The sequence below is a fragment of the Abramis brama genome, assembly GCF_963993115.1.
Source record: "Abramis brama genome assembly, chromosome: 10".
Lineage (NCBI taxonomy): Eukaryota > Metazoa > Chordata > Actinopteri > Cypriniformes > Leuciscidae > Abramis > Abramis brama.
In genome coordinates this window covers 31,090,086-31,116,286 of record NC_139972.1, presented here as the reverse complement: position 1 = coordinate 31,116,286, position 26,201 = coordinate 31,090,086, and the positions used below count along the sequence as shown (strand labels likewise).

The 26,201-nt window shown below is 37.5% G+C and overlaps 1 protein-coding gene across 2 annotated transcripts; it reads left to right on the top strand.

The window, feature by feature from the left end:
• The first annotated feature begins 11,814 nt into the window (after nucleotides 1-11,814).
• Nucleotides 11,815-25,552, top strand: kcnj13 (potassium inwardly rectifying channel subfamily J member 13). Of its 2 annotated transcripts, none has more exons than XM_084127449.1 (4): nucleotides 11,815-11,831; nucleotides 13,094-13,234; nucleotides 18,818-19,331; nucleotides 23,879-25,552. In XM_084127449.1, the coding sequence occupies exons 3-4, from the start codon at nucleotides 18,848-18,850 to the stop codon at nucleotides 24,478-24,480; spliced, it is 1,086 nt and encodes a 361-aa protein (XP_083983575.1). In that variant the 5' UTR covers nucleotides 11,815-11,831; nucleotides 13,094-13,234; nucleotides 18,818-18,847; the 3' UTR covers nucleotides 24,481-25,552. The 2 variants fall into 2 exon arrangements, with proteins under 2 accessions (XP_083983575.1, XP_083983576.1); XM_084127450.1 differs by lacking the exon at nucleotides 11,815-11,831 and adding an exon at nucleotides 12,662-12,775.
• Nucleotides 25,553-26,201: the final 649 nt, after the last annotated feature.

Below are 26,201 nucleotides of genomic sequence, written 5' to 3'. Positions count from 1 at the left end.
CTGAAAAGGGGCGGGGCTACATAAGGTCTATAGCCACATTAATTTCAGTCTCATTTGTTTATATTTTTATTTAGCCTAAGGAATCTTAGAAGAAGAAAAAAAAGACAAAGTTGATATCTAATTGAAACATATTTAATGTTACATCAGATATACATATACTGTTACATATACTGTTACATATACTGTTTTTCTTGTGGGAAGCAATGGTGCTACTAAATTGTTGGGTCAAAACCACGAGTTAGTGACGCAACTGTTCTCTCTGTAACTGCTAGCAGAAAGAGACAGTGTTCTGTGTTCTGTCTACGAGTGGTAGATGACAGAATGACTAGTCAGACCTAGTCAAGCAGAACACAGTGGAACTATCCTTAAAAACTCTTTTGCTCACACACACACACACACGCACACACACATACACACACACACACACTGGGCATGTGAAAGGAAACGTCCATCAGACTCACTTTTTATTTGCAATGAAGTCAGAGACTTAGTGTGTGTGTGTGTGTGTGTGTGTGTGTGTGTGTGTGTGTGTTTATGTATTTGTGGTCTGTTATGGCTTCTTGGTGATTCACTCCTTTTATTGAATGCTCAAACAATGCCAGCACTGTCTGGGCCTCAGCAAACACACACACACACACACACACACAAAGTCCCAATGATTTCTGAGGAGTGAATTGTTTGAGGGAAAATGTGTCCTTTTCCACATCTTCTTGATTTCTGTATATGCAGAACATTTGGTGCAGCTCTGCACACGTAGAATTAGTCATTTTAGACTAATAAACCTCCTGACCCCAACAGAGGAATAAGTTCCCAACCCCTCCTTTTTTATCTCACCTTCTCCATCTCTCTCTTTCCAGCATGCGAGTCAAGTCATCATTAGAAAAAGTGTCAGCGGTCACTAAGGAGGCGACGTTCCCATTTCGACCCTCTTGGGAATCTCATAACGTCTGGATGCCTATTTAAAGGACCCACTTTAGAGATCAGGCTTCAGGCGGCGGCAGACGAAGTCCATTCAACTCAAACAATGCCAAAGACTCTCAATCATAAACATGCGAGTCATTCTGCTCCTCGAAACAAAACCTGTAAGCAAATGTTAACTCGTTTTTAAAGATTTCACTAACCTGTGAGAACGTTTTCCAGTGAGCAGTCGCACCTGAATCTGTCTTGTGAACAGGAAACAGACTGGCACACTTGACATTACTGTTTCTAATAAAATGAACACTGAAAAAAACAACTGACCTCCCGGAACAATTCTGCATTCAGGTACAATTGGAAAAAAATGTTGCACATGACTGCTGCAACAACCAGAAACATTTTCAGACTGGGTGAAGCGACTCCTCTGTTCAATGTGGATAGGAAAGCGAACACCAAAACTTCTAGATGGAAAAGACAGAAAAAAACAGCATTCAGTGAGATATTACAGAATTTGAGGTTTGCTAAGGCGAATATCACTTTGAAACTGCCTGTCCACTGTCTCTGACAATCGCATATGATTGTCACATTTTTCCCACTAGTTGCTGTCACACTAAACTTTCAAACTTCAACCGTTACCTTCTGCTTATTCAATCTGTAAAAAATGAATGAATAATGAACGTATGAATATATCCACACAAAACAAATGGCTGGCAATACATCTGAAAGAAAAACAAAGTAGGTTTTTAGGGCTAATCAATGTAACTAATTTTTTTTAACAATTATAAAATATTTATTATTTTGGATATAATTATTACCACCCAATTCACAGAAATAATGTTAATGTATAATACAAAAATATAGGTAATTCTCACTTTGTGCTCATAGTTTTGATTAGAATACATCACATCTGGTCTGGTGCAAAACTTTAAATATTTTAATGCAACCAGGACTCCATATATGTAGAAAATTCCATATATGCAAAGCTCCTGTGTGTTTCTCTACACTGCAAATGAATGACATATGGTCTGTCATTAGTTTGAGATGGTAAAAAGGTGGTTAGTCATCTAGTCAATTATTTAAAAATGACCATAACTTTGTTTAAGCAAGTTACATAAAAATGTAGATTGTTCTAATTTGAATAAAAAAAGTAAGACTTCTTAGCTTACTGGGTTCAGAGGTGGAAAGAGTACTGAAAATTTGTACTCAAGTACAAGTACCGTTACATTGCTGAAATAATACTCAATTACAAGTAAAAGTACTGGTGTCAAAAAAGTACTTAAAGGTGCCTTGTGTAAAAATAAATAAATTCATACTCCACATTCCATACCAGATGGGGGCCTCCAGAAAGTGAGTTGGTCTACTCTAGAGTATGAATATCTTCAAGCTACTCCCCTTCACCTTTACCAGTGAATATGTTCATATTCGTTTTGTTCATATTACATTTTTATTGTTAGTTTGAATTACATTAATTTGACAGACAGCATTCGCTGATGTTGACCAAGCTAGCGCCAACATAACCAGAGCTTCCAACTCTCACGCATTCACCGTGAGACACACGCAAACACTTTTCACACGCTCTCACACCACACATCAATTTTCTCACGCACAGAAAAATCGCGAAGCAAAGAGGACACGGAGACCGACAGACTAGACAGAGCAGGTTAGTTATGATATAAAAAAAAATCTCAGCTCTCAGATTCTGTCAATTTTATTACGCAATTCAAACAATAAATACCGTTTTGGCGCTTGTAAATGTTACACGACAGATCCCTAGCGCATGTGAACCGATCATCTCTACTAGCTAATAGTAAAAAAATCACGAACACTGAAAGATACAGTAACGTTAGGCTACAACTTACCAAAATGTATTCCTCATACATAATAAACCAATAGACCAATCAGTGTTTTTTATCAGCGTGAAGAGGTCAATAACACAGCTGGAGAACAATTATGTCAGATTTACCTCAGGAAAGCCATTTAATATACATAATATAGGTCACGTAGTTGGCAAGAAAAAAAGAGCAATAGAGATTGTGCTATGTGTACTATATTACAATACTGTATTTTATGAACGTTATATACGTTTATCGAACAGCCTTCGATACATTTCTATGTTATAACTTCCCGAAAATCTACACAAACATATAAAACAAACTTCTAACGAAATACTAACAGCATCTTACTTACCAATCCAAAAGAAATGTTGCAAGTTCGAAGTCAAACCTCATTTTTTTCATGTCCATTAGTTGTCTCCAGCGATGGAAAGCAGTGCCAATGTTTACTCTGGTTCTGTTCCTTTTTTATCAGATTTTATTTGAATGTAGTAGTGGGCAGTACTTTCCACACGATTGACATCAGGTTCAAGTACGCCCACAATCCGTGCGAGTTATTCGTGTATTGCATGTTTGGCTGGTGGTTATGTTGCCGGCATACCGCCTCCCATGGCCGAAACTGGTATTACGACACCTGTCGGGCCGTGGCTAGTAATGCTAATGCTAATTCAGGTTGATATCTCTGCAGCACTATAACTTGACATTTTTTTAATGACATCATCGCCCTTATTTCTTCTCATTCTTTTGATGCGTGTAGCTCATTTTTTGGATATTTTTACCTCAATTTTTACATAAGGCACCTTTAAGTAAAAGTACAACCCAGTTAACACAGAACGTTCCCCTAATGTTATTTTTTGGTTATTTTATTGGGAACCAAATACTTACGTTAGGGGAACGTTCTTTTTTGGTTTTATTTTTATGTAACAATAAAATAACGTTCCCAGAACATTGCTGGGTGGTTACCATAAAAAATAACGTTCTGGGAACCATAAACTAACATTCTGAGAATGTTCTGGGTACCAAAAACTAACGTTATGGGAACCAAAAATTGTTAGCTGGGAAATTACTCTTCTCAAAAACTACTCAGAGTACTAGTTACTAGTTACTTTTTAACTTTTTAACTGGCGATAGTTAATGTATTACCAATAAATATTCAACCAAATCATAGTTTTATGTAGAAAATAGCTACTTTTAACACGTTTTTACCCTATTGTCGAAGGACATTAGTGGTCATGATACTGGAATTTCTAACTTCAATATGACACCTTGAAATATGTCAGTATTCAGTAGGCCTAGCCTATAATTTTTAATACCATCGGGAAAACTACCACAAACTAAATATTTTAATATCTACATTTTTGTCCATCCATTTTGTCAAGGCAATCATTATTTTCAAGCATCGAAAAGCACTTTACAATAGGGTAACGTTAACTGTTGCAATAGCTCACACACAGCACAAGGAAGCTTGATTTCAAGCTGAATTTAATTTGCAAAAAAGACCAGATTTTTCATAACTTTTGACAACGTTTAATTCAAGAGCATGGAGAGATTGGAGCTGGACGTCATTTGAGTCTGCAGTGAGAACCACTTGGAGAGATTCGCGATTGCACATGATATGACACAGTCCGAGAGCGCACACTCATCCGAGTCCAGTTCATTCGTATATTTGAGAGCTCGCGTCCAGTTTTCTGCAATAACATGAATGTGCCCTCGCGTTACAATATTGCACTTGTGATATTTACCATTAAAATATGCCATAGAAACTTGCAGGTATTAATAAAATTATGCGTAATAGGCCTACCTGCAATCCCGCGCTGAGAGGAGGCGGGTGTGTCAAACTCGCTGTCGTTGAGATGAGAGAATGAGAACGCGCAGCTGGTAGGCTATCGTATCGGTGTATTGGCCAAAATGAGTATTGACAGATATTTCAGTATTGATATGTATCAAAATATAGATATTTTGACAATACTACTATGTAGATTGTTGTTTCTCCAAACTTTCATTCCAGCCATTAATCACTCTGAGCTCCTCGTCTTCTTCACTTATGATCAGCTCTTCAAAACCTGCTGCGACTGCGGCGGCTTTAATTCAGTCCAAATATCAGGGGTTTTATTGGTCCGTTTACGATCGAATATTTTTATTGGCTACCGAAATGCCAGTCAAAGATTTGAATATCAATTCAAATTGTACTCAGTAACGAAATGTGATTTTACAAGTAGCGAAGTAGATTACTTAGTTTAATATGTACTTGAGTACAAGTAAAATTACAGCTTTAAAAATATACTATACTAATATATAGCCTACATATATTAAAAAAGTACAAGTACCCAAAAAAAACGACTTAATTACAGTAACGTGAGTAGTTGTAATTCGTTACTTCCACCTCTGACTGGGTTACACTTTATTTTGATAATCCACTTTAGACATTCTGCTACCGAAGTAACTTTGCAACCTAATGTCAACTAACTCTCTTGTATTTCTAACTATGTCAACAAACTCTCATTAGATAATTAGTATGTTTGGGTAGGGTTGGTTCAGGTTAGAAGGATAAGGTGACATGTAGTTTCAGAGTAACTTATAGTTTGTAGAACGCCTAAAGTGGACTATCGAAATAAAGTGTTGCCGCTTACTGCCTGTGTTGGTTAGACCACTCTGAAGACTCTGAATATTAGAGGCTCTTTTGACCTCAATAAGCAACCAGCTAGAACACCCTATCAATCACCCAGAGCACCTTAGCAACCTCATAGCAAAGCACTAAAAATAGCAACCCCATAGCAACACCCTAGCATTGGGTTTTACAAGCAGTGCTCACATTTTTCTCAGACAATCTAGTTTACTTTAAGTTATCTACTGGTTGACATCTCTGATCTCTCTTTCCATTCTCTTTGGCTCACGGACATTATTTATTTTTCCATTCCTCGTTTTTCTCTCATTCTCTTTCCCTTCGTCTCAGTCTTTCTCGCTCTCGGTCGGACAGTGTTCCTTCTGTGTTGTGACCTGGTTTCACAGTAACAGTAGAACGAAGCTAAAACAAAACCTGCCTCTGTGTGTGTGTGTGTGTGTGTGTGTGTGTGTGTGTGTGTGTGTGTGTGTGTTTGTTTGGACAAGTCAACTGACAACATTTGCATTTTCACTAGGAATTTGTTATTGTTCTTGTCAAGCATGTGTACACTATATCTCAGGAAGCAGGCAAATGCTACTCAAACTTGTTTTTATTAACATCCTCATGTTAGTCCAATACTCGTCTGCAATGTAATCACAGCACTGACATGTATTTTCATGCTATTGCACGTACAGTATAGTGCAAACAAAACAAATATGGTTTCACATTGGACCCTGTGCCTGACCAAAGGGAAGAAAAATTCAAAATGAGATCTCAACTGTTCCTCTCAGACATCAATCCAATTTAATGAAGAGCAAATGGAAACTGGAGAAAATACATCTCAAAAACATCTCAAAGTGTGTTCAGATTCATAAAAATATTAAAGTTTTAAATCAAAAGAGATTCCAATAAAATATAACCTTCAATATTAACACACAAAACTTCTCATAAAATCTTCTGAGGCAAAATGATCTGAGCTGGTACCCACATTTATTTCCATTATTTCCAACAATTGTCATATTTGTAGCTTTTATTTCTCCTGAGGAATTTTAGGAGAAACATCTGAGATAAAGTTAAAACAAATAAAACCACAAAAATCTCCATTTGAGCTTTGAAAGAGCCACTGAGCAATAATTTGTCCTCTGGATTTATTTAAAATTCACACACAAGCCCAATGGTGTTTGTTGAGAAATGTGATGAGGAAATGAGTTTGATAAGCCTCATATCTAATCTGTACAGTGGACTAAGTTTCACAACCCTAATCAGACTGTGAACAATTACAGAATTCTCCAAAGATGATTAAATACAGGAAAGGTGTGGGGATGAGTTTCTGTTCTTTCTCCTGCCAGACAGCACACTGTCAACAATAAGTTAAACTATCCCCAAATTCATCTGATGTGGCCAGAAGTGAAACCATGCACATTTACTGTGCAGTAGGCCTATTCATCAGACCAGTGACAACATGAATTATTGATTATAAGTTATATTAATCTTTAATTTCAACATCTAAGTCCATTTACTAATGTCAAATCATTAACGTTTTTTATCTACATCAAAATGAATATTGTTGTGTATATCTGCCTGTATGTGCAGAATGTAACTGAATACCTATAGTTTGCAGTTGTCAGACAGCGAGCAAAAAAACCCTCTCATTTTCTCATCCTTTGATCTTTCTTCATTCTGAAAGTCTTTTCATAGGTATGTGTGTGTATTCACACATTTGTCTCTGCTAAAATGGTGCAATATGTGCTTTAGAGCGTCTGTGAAACATTTGCTGTGTGGGGGCAATAAGTGACAGTGAAGGGAGTGTTTTATTAACCACTGTTCTTGCAGTACAGATTGAATATTGGTTAAATTTGGTTTGTGGCTACAGTGCGCCATCTGCTGGTATACAATGTAAACAAAACAAAACACTAGTAGGCCTATGCTTGAATTCAGTGTGTAACGTATTGCATTGCACAACGAGCAAATCAGATATTTAATACTGAATAATGACTGATATATGTCTGCCTGCCATCTAGTTCTTCTTATAATTATGATCATCATCACCTCAAATTCAATAGATCAAATTGCGTTATGTGACATTTTTTCTCAATTAAGCACAATTAAGCACATTTCCCTGCACTTCCATTACCATACTATGTCTGGATGTTTTATCTTTTTATTCTCAATGACCACGGTTATTCTCAATGATCTATAAATAGATTTAGTAGTGTATAATTACTGTAATACAATAATAAAAGTTTAGAAACCAAGATTTTTTTTTAAAGATTAAAACCAGTATAAATTAAATACCAAATACTACCTGAATAATGTTTTACCTTTGTTATTCTCATTGAGTGTGTTATATGCACGTTCCTTGTCTTCGATTATATTCCTGCAATACTGGAGGCTGCAGTTTCAGGACCACAGTTCTAGGACCCTAGTTTCTTGTGAAAAAGAGTATACTTTATTGTATTTGAAATATATTCCCCTTTTCAATACTACATTGCAAATATACAAAAAAAAAAAAAAAAATGTTACTATCTTTAAATATATTAAAAGTATATCAGCATCATGCTTTTACCTTTTTTATCACAATACAATTTTTAACACACTTTAAAATAATTGTACTTTAGTATATTTTCTACAAAATATATTTTAGAAAAATATACTTGAAGTGAAAATTCTGTTTATTTTTATAAAAGTATATTTATTTGCACTTTATTCAAAATATATTTGAGGTATATTTTAACTGTGTGCTGGAAATTGTAACAATGCATTGAAAGTATACTTTTAAAATACATTATAGTATACATTAGTATTTTGTACAAAGTATAGCTAAGTTTTATTTATCTATTAATGTGCATTTGTTATTGAAGACAAAGTGTGCAATTTGTAGTATGCCCATAGCCTCGTGGGCCGACATGTAGCATGTTATTAGTGATCTAAGAGCTTCTTTTTACACTCTCACAGCCTCGCCTTCATACCTGTCATGGTGCTGCTCTGAATGAGGTCTGTACGGCATCCAGCCACAGCGAGTGTTTCGGGGTAGGGGAGGAAAAATATATCACAAACTCTAGACTTTTTCTTGACCCAAAAAATATAAAAAATGTGTTCTCTCATATTGTGCAGCCAAAGGACAAGTGGTAGGGTAACATGTGAAAAGATGCCCTCTTTAAAGGGATAGTTTGCCCAAAAATGTAAGACTTTCGGTCATCTTCGAAACACAAATGAAGATTTTTTTTGTGTTACGCAGCACGTTTGAGTTTCTGCAAGAACCAATGAGGTTAATTCTCGTGTTACGCAGCACGTTTGAGCTTCAACAAGAACCAATGAGGTTCATTCTCGTGTTATGCAGAACGTTTGAGCTTCCTCAAGAACCAAAAAGGTTCATTCTTGTGTTACGCAGCACGTTTGAGCTTTCGCTAAAACCAATGAGGTTCATTCTCATGTTACGCAGCACGTTTGAGCTTCAACAAGAACCAGTGAGGTTCATTCTTGTGTTACGCAGCACGTTTGAACTTCCTCAAGAACCAATGAAGTTCATTCTCATGTTACGTAGAACGTTTGAGCTTCCTCAAGAACCAATGAGGTTTATTCTCGTGTTATGCAGCACGTTTGAGCTACGACAAGAACCAATGAGGTTCATTCTCATGTTACGCAGAACATTTGAGCTTCAACAAGAACCAATGAGGTTCATTCTTGTGTTACGCAGCACGTTTGAGCTTCAACAAGAACCAATGAGGTTCATTCTTGTGTTACGCAGCACGTTTGAGCTTCAACAAGAACCAATGAGGTTCATTCTTGTGTTACGCAGCACGTTTGAGCTTCAGCAAGAACCAATGAGGTTCATTCACGTGTTATGCAGCTCGTTTGAGCTTCTGCAAGAACCAATGAGGTTCATTCACGTGTTATGCAGCACGTTTGAGCTTCTGCAAGAACCAATGAGGTTCATTCTCGTGTTACGCAGCACGTTTGAGCTTCAACAAGAACCAATGAGGTTCATTCTCGTGTTACGTAGAACGTTTGAGTTTCCTCAAGAACCAATGAGGTTTATTCTCGTGTTACACAGCACGTTTGAGCTTTAGCTGGAACCAATGAGATTCATTCTCGTGTTACACAGCATGTTTGAGCTATGACAAGAACCAATGAGGTTCATTCTCATGTTACACAGAACATTTGAGCTTCCTCAAGAACCAATGAGGTTCATTCTCGTGTTACTCAGCACGTTTGAGCTTCTGCAAGAACCAATGAGGTTCATTCTCGTGTTACGCAGCACTTTTGAGCTTCTGCAAGAACCAGTGAGGTTCATTCTCGTGTTACTCAGCACGTTTGAGCTTCAGCAAGAACCAATGAGGTTCATTCTCGTGTTACGCAGCACGTTTGAGCTTCAACAAGAACCAATGAGGTTCATTCTCGTGTTATGCAGAACGTTTGAGCTTCCTCAAGAACCAAAAAGGTTCATTCTTGTGTTACGCAGCACGTTTGAGCTTTCGCTAAAACCAATGAGGTTCATTCTCATGTTACGCAGCACGTTTGAGCTTCAACAAGAACCAGTGAGGTTCATTCTTGTGTTACGCAGCACGTTTGAACTTCCTCAAGAACCAATGAAGTTCATTCTCATGTTACGTAGAACGTTTGAGCTTCCTCAAGAACCAATGAGGTTTATTCTCATGTTATGCAGCACGTTTGAGCTACGACAAGAACCAATGAGGTTCATTCTCATGTTACGCAGAACATTTGAGCTTCAACAAGAACCAATGAGGTTCATTCTTGTGTTACGCAGCACGTTTGAGCTTCAACAAGAACCAATGAGGTTCATTCTTGTGTTACGCAGCACGTTTGAGCTTCAACAAGAACCAATGAGGTTCATTCTTGTGTTACGCAGCACGTTTGAGCTTCAGCAAGAACCAATGAGGTTCATTCACGTGTTATGCAGCTCGTTTGAGCTTCTGCAAGAACCAATGAGGTTCATTCACGTGTTATGCAGCACGTTTGAGCTTCTGCAAGAACCAATGAGGTTCATTCTCGTGTTACGCAGCACGTTTGAGCTTCAACAAGAACCAATGAGGTTCATTCTCGTGTTACGTAGAACGTTTGAGTTTCCTCAAGAACCAATGAGGTTTATTCTCGTGTTACACAGCACGTTTGAGCTTTAGCTGGAACCAATGAGATTCATTCTCGTGTTACACAGCATGTTTGAGCTATGACAAGAACCAATGAGGTTCATTCTCATGTTACACAGAACATTTGAGCTTCCTCAAGAACCAATGAGGTTCATTCTCGTGTTACTCAGCACGTTTGAGCTTCTGCAAGAACCAATGAGGTTCATTCTCGTGTTACGCAGCACTTTTGAGCTTCTGCAAGAACCAGTGAGGTTCATTCTCGTGTTACTCAGCACGTTTGAGCTTCAGCAAGAACCAATGAGGTTCATTCTCGTGTTACGCAGCACGTTTGAGCTTCAGCAAGAACCAATGAGGTTCATTCTCGTGTTACGCAGCACGTTTGAGCTTCTGCAAGAACCAATGAGGTTCATTCTCGTGTTACTCAGCACGTTTGAGCTATGGCAAAAACCAATGAGGTTTATTCTTGTTATGGAGAAACACATCAAGCAGGTTAAAGCCTGATCATGATTATTCTCAATTATGATTTTCATTAGTCAACTATTAGTCACTCATTAAAAAGAATTTGGAAAAAAATCCAGGTCCAGGCACTCAGTAGGATGCAAAAGTTAAAAAGCCTTTATTATTTAAAAGGGCTAAAGCATTAAAACACCAACGCGTATCGGCCCACTGGCCTTCATCAGGGTGTTAGTCATTAGTCACTCATTACTGTGATAAAATAAGTCAATTTTTGAAAAGATGGATGCAGAATAAGCTTAATTGTCATGAAAATGTCATAATGAAAAAAAGCCAACGTACTGATATTGTACTTTTTATTATTATTATTATTATTATTATTATTAATTCCTTAACAGAGAACAAAATGTCTAACTTGTAATTCCTCCTTGAGCTCTAATCTACCAAATGTGACTCCTCTGACTTAGCTGAAGATCAAATATCCCAAAATCCTTCAGACATCCATTTACTTATCTTCTGACTACATGAATGAGCAGTAAAGTTCATAAATTAGCGCTGTTGACGAAAAAGCCTCCAGGTCATAAGTTCTTTAGTGCCTTGCATGCGCTGCACGTCTGAGTTCTGCCCACAGTTCTCAAAGATGTTGAGGCCCAGCTTCGCCTCAGAACAATTGAGAGACTGCACAACTTCCACAAAGGCTGTGAACGGTCATTAATGCTTGAGGAGCAAATGTGGTATGTGAACTTTTGATACTGAAGATAAAGTATGCAATAATTTTGTTTTATAATATATAGGTTAATATCTTTTTCTCACCCATTTGTCTTTTGTATGGCCGATGGCTTTCAAGGAAGACGATCTTCTGAAGTTTTCCTGTGATGTTCTAAGAAAAAAGAAAGTAATGCAAGTTTGAAAAGACATGAGGTGAGTAAATGGCAGCAATTTTTGGGGAAAAAAATCTATTTTATCATAAATAAATGTTGGGGAAAATGGAGAAAGAATGACAATCCAACAAATAAATTAACACACAAGTTATTCATATATAAATATGTAATGCTATGTTCGCCTGCAAGGCATTAGTAAATTAACAACATTGTTTGCTCTTTACTACAGAATCTAGCTAGCTGTTAGCTGTTATCTATTATTTAGATTTCTTATCATTGAAATGAACTGAGCCCATCAGCTGTGTGATGCAACCATTCTGTATTCAAATGTAATTTCACAGAAAATGATGAGCCTACCTGAAGAAGCTGTTCATAAATCACCATTATTTGTTGATATTTCAATGCATTATTTTATGTGGAGCTCTCATTCTGTTAAGCTGGACCTGATACAATGCAAAAGTTTCCCACACGCAGCTATTTTCCTTCGCAAATTTGTCAATTAGCCTCACATCATTACTAGAAATAACATTTATTAGCATTTTAGTGCTGTGCAAAGCACAATCCTAATAGAGTATGGTTACACAAGTGATACATTTTACAAGTGTGGCATTGCCCACTGGAAAGTAAAACCACAAACAAGATCTCTTTAATCTCAAGGTTTCTCCAAACGGCACTGAGATTAAATGGAGACTTTGGAGCTTCTTACATTTCACTCCTGGGGAAAAAGACCCCAGTAATCTCACAAGTGTCTCATTTGAAACATAACCAAGAACTTAATTAAATGTGACATCAAAAACTATTATCAGCAATGCGGTGACCCTTTCCTGTAAATGAGAGATATTACGTAAGCATTAACACAAGCATTCAGGCAGAAACACTCACAATGACCAACAAAAACAGGACAAAATCTGTTTTCGCGCTTCAGCCGAAAGAGAAACGGTTGTTGCAAGAAGTTTAGCAGTCAAAGCAGCTTCAGAAAGATGGGTGAGAACGAAAAGCTACTGTTCTGTTCCTTTCATCACACACACACACACACACACACACACACACACACACACAGAGAGAGAGAGAGAGAGAGAGAGAGAGAGAGAGAGAGAGAGAGAGAGAGAGAGAGAGAGAGAGAGAGAGAGAGAGAGAGAGAGAGAGAGAGTGACTCTAGGTGTTCTCCTCCTCTCTAAAGCTCTCCTAATTGGACACATGCTGAGTAATGTGACCAATGAGTTTCAGGGCCGGCTCTCTTCATTGAATGTGTGTGTTTGTTGGAGTTCCTCAGTGCATCTGACTCTTTGGTGTCTCCTACAGAAGTATCTGGATTGGTTTTACACCCTGGCCGAGGATCTACGGTTCCTCACAATCTAGATCCCGCTTGAACTTTTCAGAAGATTTCACACTTCGTCTGAAAACTCTGAGGAGTCCTTAATAAACCCCAAAGAGAGAAATTTGGTGAGTAAAACAGGATATTCTATGCTCTGTTAGAGATATTATTAAATAAGATTTATAGCAAGAAAAGAAAAATAGAAAATATTTTTCCATGGGTGACCATGACCAATCACAGTCTCAGAAGACAAACTCTCTATTGAAAACAAATCAGCATCCGGATCAGCACAGGGCAGTGTTTGTGTTTGCATGTGTTAGTGAATCATTGTTTATTCATAAAGGATGCATTTCGGGTCATCTATGTTTTTTGTCTTAAAGGAATAGTTCACCCAAAACAAAATTTTTTATCATTTATTAACCATCATGTCATTACAATATGACTTTTCTTCTTCCATGGAACACAAAAGATGATTTAAAAAAATATATATATCCAGGGCAGAAATGAAAGGCAATGAGGAGCGGGTCTGACAAGATCCAAAATGACAAAAATAGCACCATAAAAGTAGCCAATATGACTGTATTAAGACTGAAATGTATGAATGTCTTCCTTTCCGTCAAATCAACAAAAATATTATTGATGTCATTTGACACCAAATAGCATTGCTCTTTATTGATTTATTTTTTATTTCACTATATTCCTCACACAAAGCTATCATATGAGTCATATGGACTATTTTAGGAGAATTTATAATAGTTTTATGGTCCTTTTCGTCCGTGAACCGGGCCCCTTTTTCACACACACACACACACACACACACACACACACACACACACACCGAACACTTGAAATAATCATTTACCCATGAGCACACCAGACTCATTTGCACTCTGACACATTGAACTGTGTGCAGTGGAGAGTCACTCAGTTTTAATCAGACCAAATCTCTGGTTAAACTCGTAACTAAAGTCACCAAAACAAAACAAATTTTTTCCATTCTAATTCATCTTGAAGTTCACATAAGTAACCCAAGCACGACATGTACTAAAGTTCAGCAGTTACAGTGCTTACAGTAACTGACAGCAAAGCCAACCATATCAAACTCACACACATTCTTGCACATCTATCTTTGTGAGGACATTCATTGACACAATGCAATCTCTAGCTCCTTTCCCTAACCCTACCCATCACAACTAAGGCTAAGTTCAGGCCGTCAGTCCAAATCCGTTTTTTGTGCATATCCGATCAGATTTAGCAAGTGTGAACGGCAAAAAATCACGTGAAATGCGATGTTTACAAATCTGTTTCGAGCGTCGTTGTTTTGAAAGTCACTGCAGAAACAAGGTTGCGTTGTTGCAAAAGTGCCGGACGAGCAGAAAATGACAATATACTGTATTGGAGACATGTTTTGCAAACGGGCAGAGACGACAGCACGGACCAAAGCCGGTTCTGCCGCTGCCTCAGAGGACATAGGAGTCCAGCGCAGTGGCTACACATTGTCATGTTGTAAATAAGGAAATATCTCCATGTTGTGGTTGTTGTTGTTTTTGGTGTATACCTACCAATTGCCATGGAAACCAATGCAGATTTTACAGAAAACACTGCTGCGATACACAGTGTGGACAGTCAATAATTTTAGATCAGATTCCAATCGGATACACAAAAAAATCGGATTTGGAGTGACAGTGTGAACGTAGCCTAAATGCCTAACCCGAACCCTTAAACCTAACCTGATTATAACCTTATCCTTAAAACCAAGTCTTGACCCTTAAACACTTTACTAAATTCTCACTCTACTCTCTGTGTCCTCACTTCGATGGTCTAAATCTCAAACTGGTTCTCACAAAGATAGTTGTACCGTACACACACACACACACACACACACACACACACAAAGGTCCAGGTTAATCTTATATCCAGGAATCAGCTACTCATTGTTTCTCATGTGTCGAAGTAAGCATTCACAAGGTGAGGTGCCATTGAGGTATAGCTTAATAATTGCAGAGCCCGGTGAGATGTCAATCAAAGATATGACTGATGAAAGGGGGGGAATCAAAGAAAATAAAGAACTGCTAGAAAACCAATCCTGAAATACAAAGAAAATGATGTACTTAGTTAGATTTCAATCAAGTATTTAATTTTTAAAAATCAAATTTAAGTAATTTGTAAATGTTTAACCTAGACATCACAGCAAACAGAAGTATCCTGACATAAATATATGTGGAAAAAAAACCTGTTTGCTAATATGTATCATGATCCTGTAAAATCACATGGTATCGTCTAAAAATATGCCTGGATATGACATTTTTTGGTATAAAAGAAAAAATACGCAAAAACATATATATGCATGCTTATAAAAAGCAATTTTTCACACTAAGTCTAGTCTGTAAATTTGACCAGCGTCACACACTGTCAACTGAAAGCCCATCATTCATAAACTAATGAAATCTAGTGAAGACAAGCATTAGTATTTTTGCATTAAAATAAATGATTATGATTAATAAAACAATATGGTTAAGTGGCAATGACTCATTTCACATCCGCAAATTGTTTGTGTAAGTGAATGGCATTAATACATATATGGAGTTAATTAATTAATACATATAATCTGTGGAACACAATACATAAAGAGAGATGTGTTTTATCGCCCTGTGGCCAGACACGATCACATGAATAACATGCGCCGCAAACACGCACTAAGCTACAAGATGTAACTCACAGTCTACCGTGATTCATCATGTGATGAATTTTCTCATGAAGTTTAGGTCATGATGTACAGGAAAGATTCATGCCTTCAGCCTTGTCTAATCAAAAGTGTACTTCATGGAGAGGGACCCGAGGGCACACTGGATAAACTGATCCAGAATGAACTAGTGTCACCATTATGTTCAGTTTAATTCAGTTCAGGGACTTTTAGTTTGTATTTCTTCAGTTCATGCCTTCCTTTGTTTGATTTCCCGCCACTCTTTAGTTACCATGGTCACGTCATTATTGGTTTATTTGTTCAAGCTGTGTTCTATTAATCACTTTGTTTAGTTCACTATATAGTTGTACCCCTGTCTTCACTATTTGTCTGGTCACGGTCACTTTTAGTTGGTGTTTGCTAATGGCGGTTTTTGAGTATACCTGGAACTTTGTTGAGAACTTTATTCATCTGTCTTTTTCTGTCTGCCTGCAAACACCCTGTGACAACTAGAACCTTCAATTAAAGTACATAAAAGTAGCAATAAGCATTTCGTCAATCTAATAACGTTTATAATCAAATGCACCCCTATTTCTCATAGACATTAACTGTGATGAAGCAAATAATATGTGTATATATATGTATATATATATATATATATATATATATATATATATATATATATATATATATATATATATAGTATATAATTGGTAATAAATAAAATATAAAGTTTATATATACAGTATATAAATGATTATATATATCCGATTATACATATATACATACAATTGTATTTATATTTATTTATTTATTATCATTTATATACAGTATATATAAACTTATATATATATATAATTATTTATTATATATATATATATATATATATCATTTATATATTTAATTATATATATATATATATATATATATATAATTTTACTTATATTTTATTTCAAAAGTTTCTATCAGTAAGTTTTTTTAAAATGTTTTGAAAGAAATGTTTATGTTTACCAAAGCTGCATTAATTTGAGATTGTGAAAAATTAATTTATTCCTGTGATCAAAGCTGAATTTTCAGCATCATTATTCCAGTCTTCAGTCACATGATCCTTCGGAAATCTTATCTAATATGATGATTTGCTGCTCAAGAAACATTTATGATTATTATTAATGTTAAAAACAGTAGTGCTGCTTAATTTATTTTTGGGGGGAAACCATCAGTTTTTTCATGATTCTTTAATGAAAGGAAAGCAAAATAACTATTCTTTTGTATTATTCTAAATGTCTTTACTATCCATTTCATGCATCCTTGCAGAATAAAAGTATTCATTTCTCTAAATAAAAATCTTACTGACCCAATACTTTTTAAAATATTTTGAACACACACACACACACACACACACACACACACACATCCTGAGATGGAACATTCCCTCTCCTCACCGGGGAGAACCCGGAGGGCAAGTTAACATTTTGTTAAATTAAAATGTGACACTCTCTTCTTCTTTACAGTTTAACCTCAAGCTCTGGCATCCAAACACGCTCAAGCACTTACATTTCGTGTGTCTGCATAATATTTACAGACATAAAGGGACTGAAACCCTATTCTTCATCAGGTTCTCTAGCACACAATCTAATATAATTAATTAATGTGACATGATGAAAAAACATTGTGCTATTGAAGTTCTTTTTTTCTTTTTTATTATTATTTCAGTGCTTTGCTTTTTAGTGTCAGACTAATTACTAGCAGTCGTCTGGTAGAGAGAGAGAGAGACAGCGAAAAAAAGAGTGGATTAAACACACATTCCTGCTGTCCCTTCCACACACACACCCCACTGAGAAACATCACCAATTAAATCACCTGGCAGTTGAAATGGCAGATTTTTTTATTGAAATGTTAAAGGAATAGTTCACCCGAAAATCTGTCATTATCATGCCTCATGTAGTTCCAGACCCAAAAGGAGACTCTTTGTTTTCCCATTGAGACAGCTGTCAAGGCCAAAAAAGTGTAAAATAATAATAATAACAATAAATACACCATATATACCATTACACATAATAAATACACCATTCTCAACTTATGCACTATATATAAGTTTCTTGAAGCAATCCATTAGCTTTAAACGAACAGAATAGTGTTATTTCAATATTATTTATATACTATTATAGTAATTTTTTATATTTTGCTTTTATTTTTATATGTTCAGTTCTTATTTTAATTTTAAAACATTTACTTTCATCATACTTACATCAGTAAACTTTAGGTAAATGCGCTTTGTCCATTTTATTAGTTTTTTTTTTATATTATAAGATATATAATATAAAATTATATTAAATTTATAATTATTTTATAAGCTTTAATTCATTTTTATTTCAGTTTAAGTAATTTTAGTACTTCAACTTAAACTTGTTTTAGTTAGACTTAGTTGCCTGGGCAACATTTCTAATTTTCATTTAATTTTTTAATTTTTTCAAGTTTAAGCTTTTCCATGTAACATTTATACTTCAATTTATTTTAACCTATTGCCACATACCAAAAATGAAGATGAACACTTTTAGTTAGCAATAGCAACACTGGAACAGGAAGAAATTTAGGTTGATATTCACTAAAAATCTCCCATTAATTTTCATTTCGTACATTAGATCTAGCTTGTTGAGAAAAACACAGTTTTCTGTTAATTACATCAAATCTGGCACCATTTTTAATCTGCAAATAAAATTTTAGAGCTTTAATGGAGAATTAAGGATAATCAGTGGAAGGCTTTTAATTTTAAAAGCTTAAAATTAAGTCTGTGCCTCGCAAAAACATTTGGAGCTCAACAGCCAACCTGGTTCAAATCCTTCAAAATGTCTCCTTTTTGTTTCACAGGACTAAATAACAGGTTAGCATACATGTTTGGAATTAATTTTCACAGACAGAATTTGTATTTTTTGGAGGTTGAACTATCCCCTGAAGAACATCAGATTTTCATATGTAAATGTGTAGAAATTTGTAGCTGAAATCAGGTGCTCTTTGCTCATCTTTCCAGGTGCCAGCCACTTGCCAACTTTCCGTCACCATGACAAGCACCACCAGTGACCAAAAGGCCGTCTCCTGCCCCCTGATGGCCAAACCTCATCGCCAGCGTCTGGTCAACAAGGACGGGCGGAGCCTGATGCAAGGCAGTGCTCCAGGCTACAGAGAGACGTGGTTCGGGGCCCTGCGGGACATGTGGGGGACGTGGCTGGCGCTGCGGTGGCGATGGGTGGTGCTGGCGTTCTGCGGCTCCTTCCTGCTTCACTGGCTGCTGTTCGCAGTGTTGTGGTACCTGCTCGCCCGTGTCAACGGAGACCTGGATGTGCCCAACCACGACTCCCCACCGCCCGGACACGTGCTGTGTGTCAAACACGTGACGGGCTTCACCGCCGCCTTCTCTTTTGCCCTCGAGACGCAGCTGACCATCGGGTACGGCACCATGTACCCCAACGCTGACTGTCCAACCGCCATAGCGCTGCTCGCCCTGCAGATGCTGCTGGGACTCATGCTGGAGGCCTTCATCACCGGTACACACCACAGTCTTCTATATTACTGTAGAAATATGCACCAGGTCTATATAGGAGATATACCTTTCCTTTGGAAATGAAGATTTCAAATGAGTCAAGTTTAGGTTAGGTTAAAAGGATGTTCCGGGTTCAGTACAAGTTAAACTCAAACGAAAAGAATTTGGGATAATGTTATAATATAAAAATTAAGGCCGCATAAAAAATAGAGTTTAAAGTACGATATTGATTTTAAAAAAACATATTACAAGCTTAAAAAAGCACTTTTGCTGATTTAACATTACACAGAATGATTGGTAAATATTTATTGCCCACTAAAATCATGTTAACATGCATATTCCCACTAATTAATAATTAATATATTTATGTGTGTGTGTGTGTGTGTGTGTGTGTGTGTGTGTGTGTGTGTGTGTGTATTTACCAAACTTTAGAATCTCACAAAGACTTAGCTAAAGACTTTAGGTGAATGTACAGTAAGTCATGTGAATCCTGAGTTCACATGCTTTAAGGACAAAGAGATATACAAATAAAAGAGTCATTGATTAATATATCTATTAAAAGATAAAATCATCATGAGAACTTTGCCTCTGAACAATGGAGTAATTAATGTAAATGCATCACAATTCTGGCTTTGTATTGAGCAGATTATCCTGGTACTAAAGCCCTCAGAGGAAATGTAGAATGACCTGTAGATGTCCTGCTATTGAACTAAAATATAAATGGTACTTTTGTTCTAAGTCCAGCTTTTTAGGGTCATATTGTAGATATTAAATACGTAGATTGCAGTTCATTAGCAAAAGTACATCAACATATCCGCCACATTGGAAACATTAAAACCATCCATAATCACAAGCAAGTGAATTAACAGATGCTACAAGCAACATGTTTACACTATCATTCTTAATTTTTGTCATGCAGTGACAACTGGTTGATTAGTTATTACCTCTGATGAACGTCTCAGATGATGATGACTGTCACTGAGGTTTGAGAAGGGAAACGAGACATTGCGTCTTGGATGGACACTATGGGGAACAAATACCCACCCTGCCATGCCACAGGGATGCCTTCCTCACTACGTGAAAATATTTCAGTGGGCATAGCATACATTGACTCAACCGTCCATCCAGGGCAAGTATGTACACAGACCGTCTAGTCATAGCATTCCCTAAGCCATTATCTTCCAAAAAAATAGAAGATCCCTTAGCTGCTATGCCTCTATAGTAGGGGAAGTCCCGGTCTCAGTGGAAACTTCCTCCGTCCCCAGCGGGCTACTTTATCCCTAAAGGCAGAGCTCTACGGAAAGAAATGGGCAGGTTGTGACAGCCTTTTCTCATCTGAGACAGCTCTTAGGAAATGCCCCTCCACAGGGAGTTTTTTTTTTCTTTTCTTTTTTCCCAATATTCAACTATCAACCTAGCCAGTACCAGTACTTCTGAGGAAAATGCCTACCCATATATTAGGCTATGGCACAAGAATGGCAAAATACTTAAATGCAACAGATTCTTGCAAAACCTCTACTCGCTAACCTGGATAACTGAGATTAAGGAGGGTAAGGGACCCTACTTAAATACCCAAAGTAGATGGGGAGGGACACCTCACTCAATCCTAGTGTTCAAAGGGCAGCTTACCTAAGGGAGCCACGCTGTCTTTTTTTTTTTACCCTCTCTGATAGTGCCGCTTCTCCAAAGGGGAGCCTTGAGTAGAGAGAGGCTCCACACCGAGAGCCACAGTGGATCTAGCCTTACTTTAAGACCCTTGAAATCTGGGGAGGCAAATCAAACTCTGCTCTATGTAAAATAATTTTCTAGGACCTAAAAAGGTTTCCATTATTCTTTTGTTTTTTTGCACTTACAAAAAACTTGCAGGTTTTTTACCTGTCTTAGTAAGAGACAGGTAACGAGGAGGGTGCTCCTTAAGCGAACTTTCTCAACTCATTAGCATTGCCGAATTAGAAGAAAAAGGCTAGCTAGAGATACAACGCCTCCTAGACACAGCTCGTATTCTTTCTTAAAGCGCTGGACCACAGTGAGTGACAGATAACAAGGAGGGACGGCCCCTAGGTGAACTTCCTCAACTCATTAGTGTTGTCAACTCTCATGAGAGATAAACAGGTCAGTCAGGCATTTAATAACCCACTTTTCAGGGAAGCAAACCCCTACTTAGAAACCCATTGCAGTAGTTGGGGAGGGGTAGCAAAATAAATAGCAGGAATACAAATGGCCATGATCATATTTAGTTTCCTTTTGCATTAACCTGAAGACAGAAATCAAAAAGGGGAGTGAACCCAACTATGTTTAGAAAGGAACAATTTGTTCAGTATACTCAACCCAAGGGGAAAACATTAATTGTGCCACCATAGGGGAGTACTGAGCCTTTAGCTTGAGAGGGGACGATGAACAGAGTATATATACTGTATCAACATGCTTCATCTTCTCTACCCTATCAGAATGTGTAGGCGGCCACCAGAGGGAGCCGCAATTCATGTAGTGGGAATAAGATTAATAAGATTAGTATAAGACAAGAGCCACAACCGCCTGGATTGTATTCAGCTTCACTGTACCCAGGTTCCAACACCTGTAATATTTCCTTACTTAAACACCTAGGCCTAATTTATCTGGGGAAAGGAAAGAGAGTGCTTACTTCTCAATAGCTGTGTTTCCACTGTCGGGCCAAAAGCGGGTGTGCTAGTGCGTGCCAGGGCCACTCGCGTTTCCACTGTCACTATCGGGCTTGATCGAGCCTCATCCAGGCTTCCTCGGGGCAGAAGAAGGAGGAAAGATGTTATTTATCATCAGCATTCATGTCTTTACCAAAGTGCTTATTATTAATCACTTCCCTGAGATAAGGTCTTTTCTCTCCTCCTGTGCGCTCTCCCTCAGGCCTTGCCTCCAGTCCTCGGGTGCGGGATGTATTTCCTGAATGCTGCCGAATGAGCCCTCGCCTCTCTTAACTTTCCAAAAACTTTCTCAACAGATATGCCAAAAAGGTCAGTGGGCGAGACTGGGGCATCGAGGAGAAAATTCTTTCCTTTCTCCCTGATGTCTGCCAAGTTCAGCCACAGATGCCTCTCCATGACCACGATCGCTGCCATCGAGCGACCGATAACAGCGGCTGTTTGTTTAGTGGCCCAGAGAGCTAGATCCATGGTGCGGCAGCAAGTGCTTCAGGGGACAGTCGTTGACCTTGATCCAGATCTTTTAGCAGATCTGCCTGGTAGGCCTGCAACACCGCAATGGAGAGATAGCTTGCAAGAGTATATAAATCCGGACTGAATATTGCTTCTTCCATGACTTCGATTGATTGATTGATTGATTGATTGATTGATTGATACCACTCTTCACCCTTTCACGAGCGACTTCCCGTTTTTCACACCCGCAAGACAGGTCCAATCTGGCTGCGCACCAGGCCATGATATCCAGCCATCCCTCGTAAGCGGGGCTGGCAGATTGAGAAGGCTCAGTACACACTTTCCTTGGCTTCTTAAACCACATCCGCTTCCTCTTGGCTGGATGGTACCAACAACATGCTATCTGCTGATCGGATGACTTGAGAGAAAGCACGTCCTGACTGACTGATCCCTCGAGCCCACGATCGAGGCGCGAGAAAGAGCCAACCCTTTCTCTAACTCCTCAGCCAGCTCGACCTGTGATCCTCACGACCGAAGCCTCTGGTTTGTCCCACATCCATTGAGAATTGGGACAAACATGAACAGAGCATTTTCATTGTGAATTTCTCATAATGGGCACATTCAGAACTCTCAAGCATTGCATGTGCATGATCCTCTCCCAAGCAATCACCGCACAGGTTGTATGTCCTCAGGTTTCAAAAACCTGGGACATGGAGGCACACTTCCTAAAACGTTCCTCTTGATGGCAGTTCCTTGACTGGTTGCCCAGGGGTAAAGAACACAATCTGCATGCTAACATCTTGCCTCAATTGCACTCAGCTCTGAATACAGGTTTGTTAGCCAGCCAATCAGCTGAGCTGCAAATGCCATGTGATTCATGTGACTCAACTATCCTGTGATTTGTCATCAAAGACAGCAGAATGAGTGTGAATTTGAAATGAACTGCCCACAGGAAAAAAGAATTGGAAACGCAATTCAGAGAAATCCAACAGATAATTGCATTGTGAAAAAAAAAAAAAAGTGTTTTTCTCATCCTCAACCATAAATGTATTAGAAATAAGTATATAACACAGATACAAGTTTCTATAGGTGACATTTCTAACAACTCTTTTTAACTTTTTAAACACCTATAAACTATCAGACAAGACTTAATTCAAGTAACATTCAAACTTTGTCTTGACGAACTTACCTTTTCCAAACTTATTATTATTATTAATATACTTTATTTAATGAATTATTTTTGCAGTTTTATTTTACTTTTTTTAATTTTCAATTCAAAACTTTTTTCTGTCACTTCACAGGTGAATCTGTGGTTTTGTTATTATTATTATTAATAATAATTTAATTATTTATTTAGCTTTTTTAATTTCTGTTCCTTTTCATTCTATTTCCTTAAATTCAAATTCTTTCTTTGCTCCATCAGGTGCATTTGTGGCGAAGTTCTCCCGCCCTCAGAAGCGCTGTGGCGGGATCCTGTTCAGCCCTCAGGCCGTAGTGTGCGAGGTCAGAGGTCGGCGCTGTTTGATGTTCCGCGTGTGTAACCTGCTTCCAAGGCCGCTGGTGGACGTGTATGTGAGCGCCGTTCTCTACGAAGAACATGACGATCACGAACTCCATCAAACCGCAATGGAATTCAGCGTTGATAACCTGGGGTCACGACCTTGCCCTCTTTTTCTGTCACCTTTGACCTTTTTTCACCCCATATCTCCCTCCAGCCCCCTAAACAACGCCCCAACCAACCAATCACACTTTGAGTTAGTGGTGTTCCTCACCGCCTCTCAGGAGAGCACGGGTTCTGGCTACCACAAGAGGACGTCCTACCTGCCCGACGAGATCCAGTACGGCAGTTGCTTCACCAGGGTGACGTCTCTGCACGGAAAAGGCCGGAACAAAACCGAAAGCATGCGCTATTTTGACACGCAGCCCTGTCCGCTCACACTCCCCAACACACACACCACAGACACGCTGGAGAAAGAACACGTGGTGGTCCAGATTAACGGGGAAGGCAGTGACCGAGTGGAGTAGCAGTGGTTGTGTTTTATGCAAGAGTGTATGATTCCATAGGAATTCTCCGTTTATAAAAGTGCATTTCATTTCATAACACAACCTCCAATGTATGACTTTTTTTTATTCTAAAAGACAACCTCAGTTAGTTATGATCTGTTATGTCACTCCGTCCCAATAGGAAACCATTTTTTGCTGCTATGGACATAATGATTCACACTTGCATCTTCAGTACTTCTGAACACACAATGACAGATGTTTAAGACCTTGTCTTCATCTGGAAATAAGAGGAATCTCCAGTGATTTATTCTGAGAATTTTTCACCCTGAATCCACTGACACGACAAGACCATCATGTTTGATCATGCATCATGCCCTTATTTATTTGGCACCTGGATATTGTCATTGCGTTATCTGTCTGAGTCAGAGGGGCCGTTTTCAATTTATAAATTATTAAAGCCCTACATGGACGGGTTTCCTCCTTGTCCATAAAGTATTTTTTATCAAAATACATGAATGTTACAGATATTCACCCAAAAGTAAAAAAAAATATTTACTTTGCCTTTTTTCATGTTCATTAACTCCCCTATTAAGTGCCTAATACAAATACAATTTTATTTTATTTTTACTTTCACCTAAGTCATGAAATGGACATTTGGATCGAGAGATCAAACACTGTACTGAACATTAACAATGATGTAAATAATAAAGTATATACATAAATAAATAGATTATTTACTAGATTATTTTGGGGAAATAAAAATCGTAATATTATCATTGCAATGCAATCTATGCAGTAAAACAAAATACATTAGATCAATCGTATTGGTGGCACAACACTGTATGATTTTTTACTGTAGGAAATTATATAGCACATGTACTGTCTGTCACTCAGAAAAGGCTGATTGCTATTATATGTATATTATAAAGCTTGATTGTTAAACTCTGGAAGGCTGGAAAAGAATTGTGTAGTAGTTTAGTTTTCTGCATACAGGCCACTATTAAAGCTACACTGAGTGGCAACTGATCTGTAAAAGAAATGCCTTTATTTTGATATGTGGAGCACAAAAACTGGATTAAAATATCTGTGAAAATATTGTGGTTGTGTTTTTTTTTATCCTAACAGAACATTTATGCCTTTTATTCCTTCATACAGAGTCCTTCATTTAAGTGCTGCCACCTACTGGCATACACTAGACACTTCAGACAGAATAAATGTCAGGGATATAATAGTTATTCCATTTTGGACATTTGGAATAAAACAGATGAAAATATATATATATTTGTTTTGTTGAAAAATACAGGCTTTAATAGGCTTTATGTAATTGGCAAAAACAAGAGAGTTACAGGTAGATATTATGAACATCTGATAAAATACAATTTACCAAAACTTAACAACAAACATATATTTATAAGTGACAAATACGTAAAAAAAAAAAGCAAACAAAAAAAAAAGAAGGAAAAAGGAACAAAATGCATGATTCAAATCTATAAAAAATAAACATATTTCTTGACCCTTTGTTTCCTTTGTTTCTTTTTTTTTCATCCGTTGGTCATAATCATTATTTAGTCCACGACACCAACTATTTAAAATTATGATTAGCACTTTACAATAAACTTCTTGTTTCTAAAAATATATAGTTGCTTAGATGATTAAAATAGTCTATTAGAGTTTATTCTGTTTATGTCCTACATTACAAGACTCCTGAAATTCCACTCGCTTCATCTCTCGCTTCGGCCGTC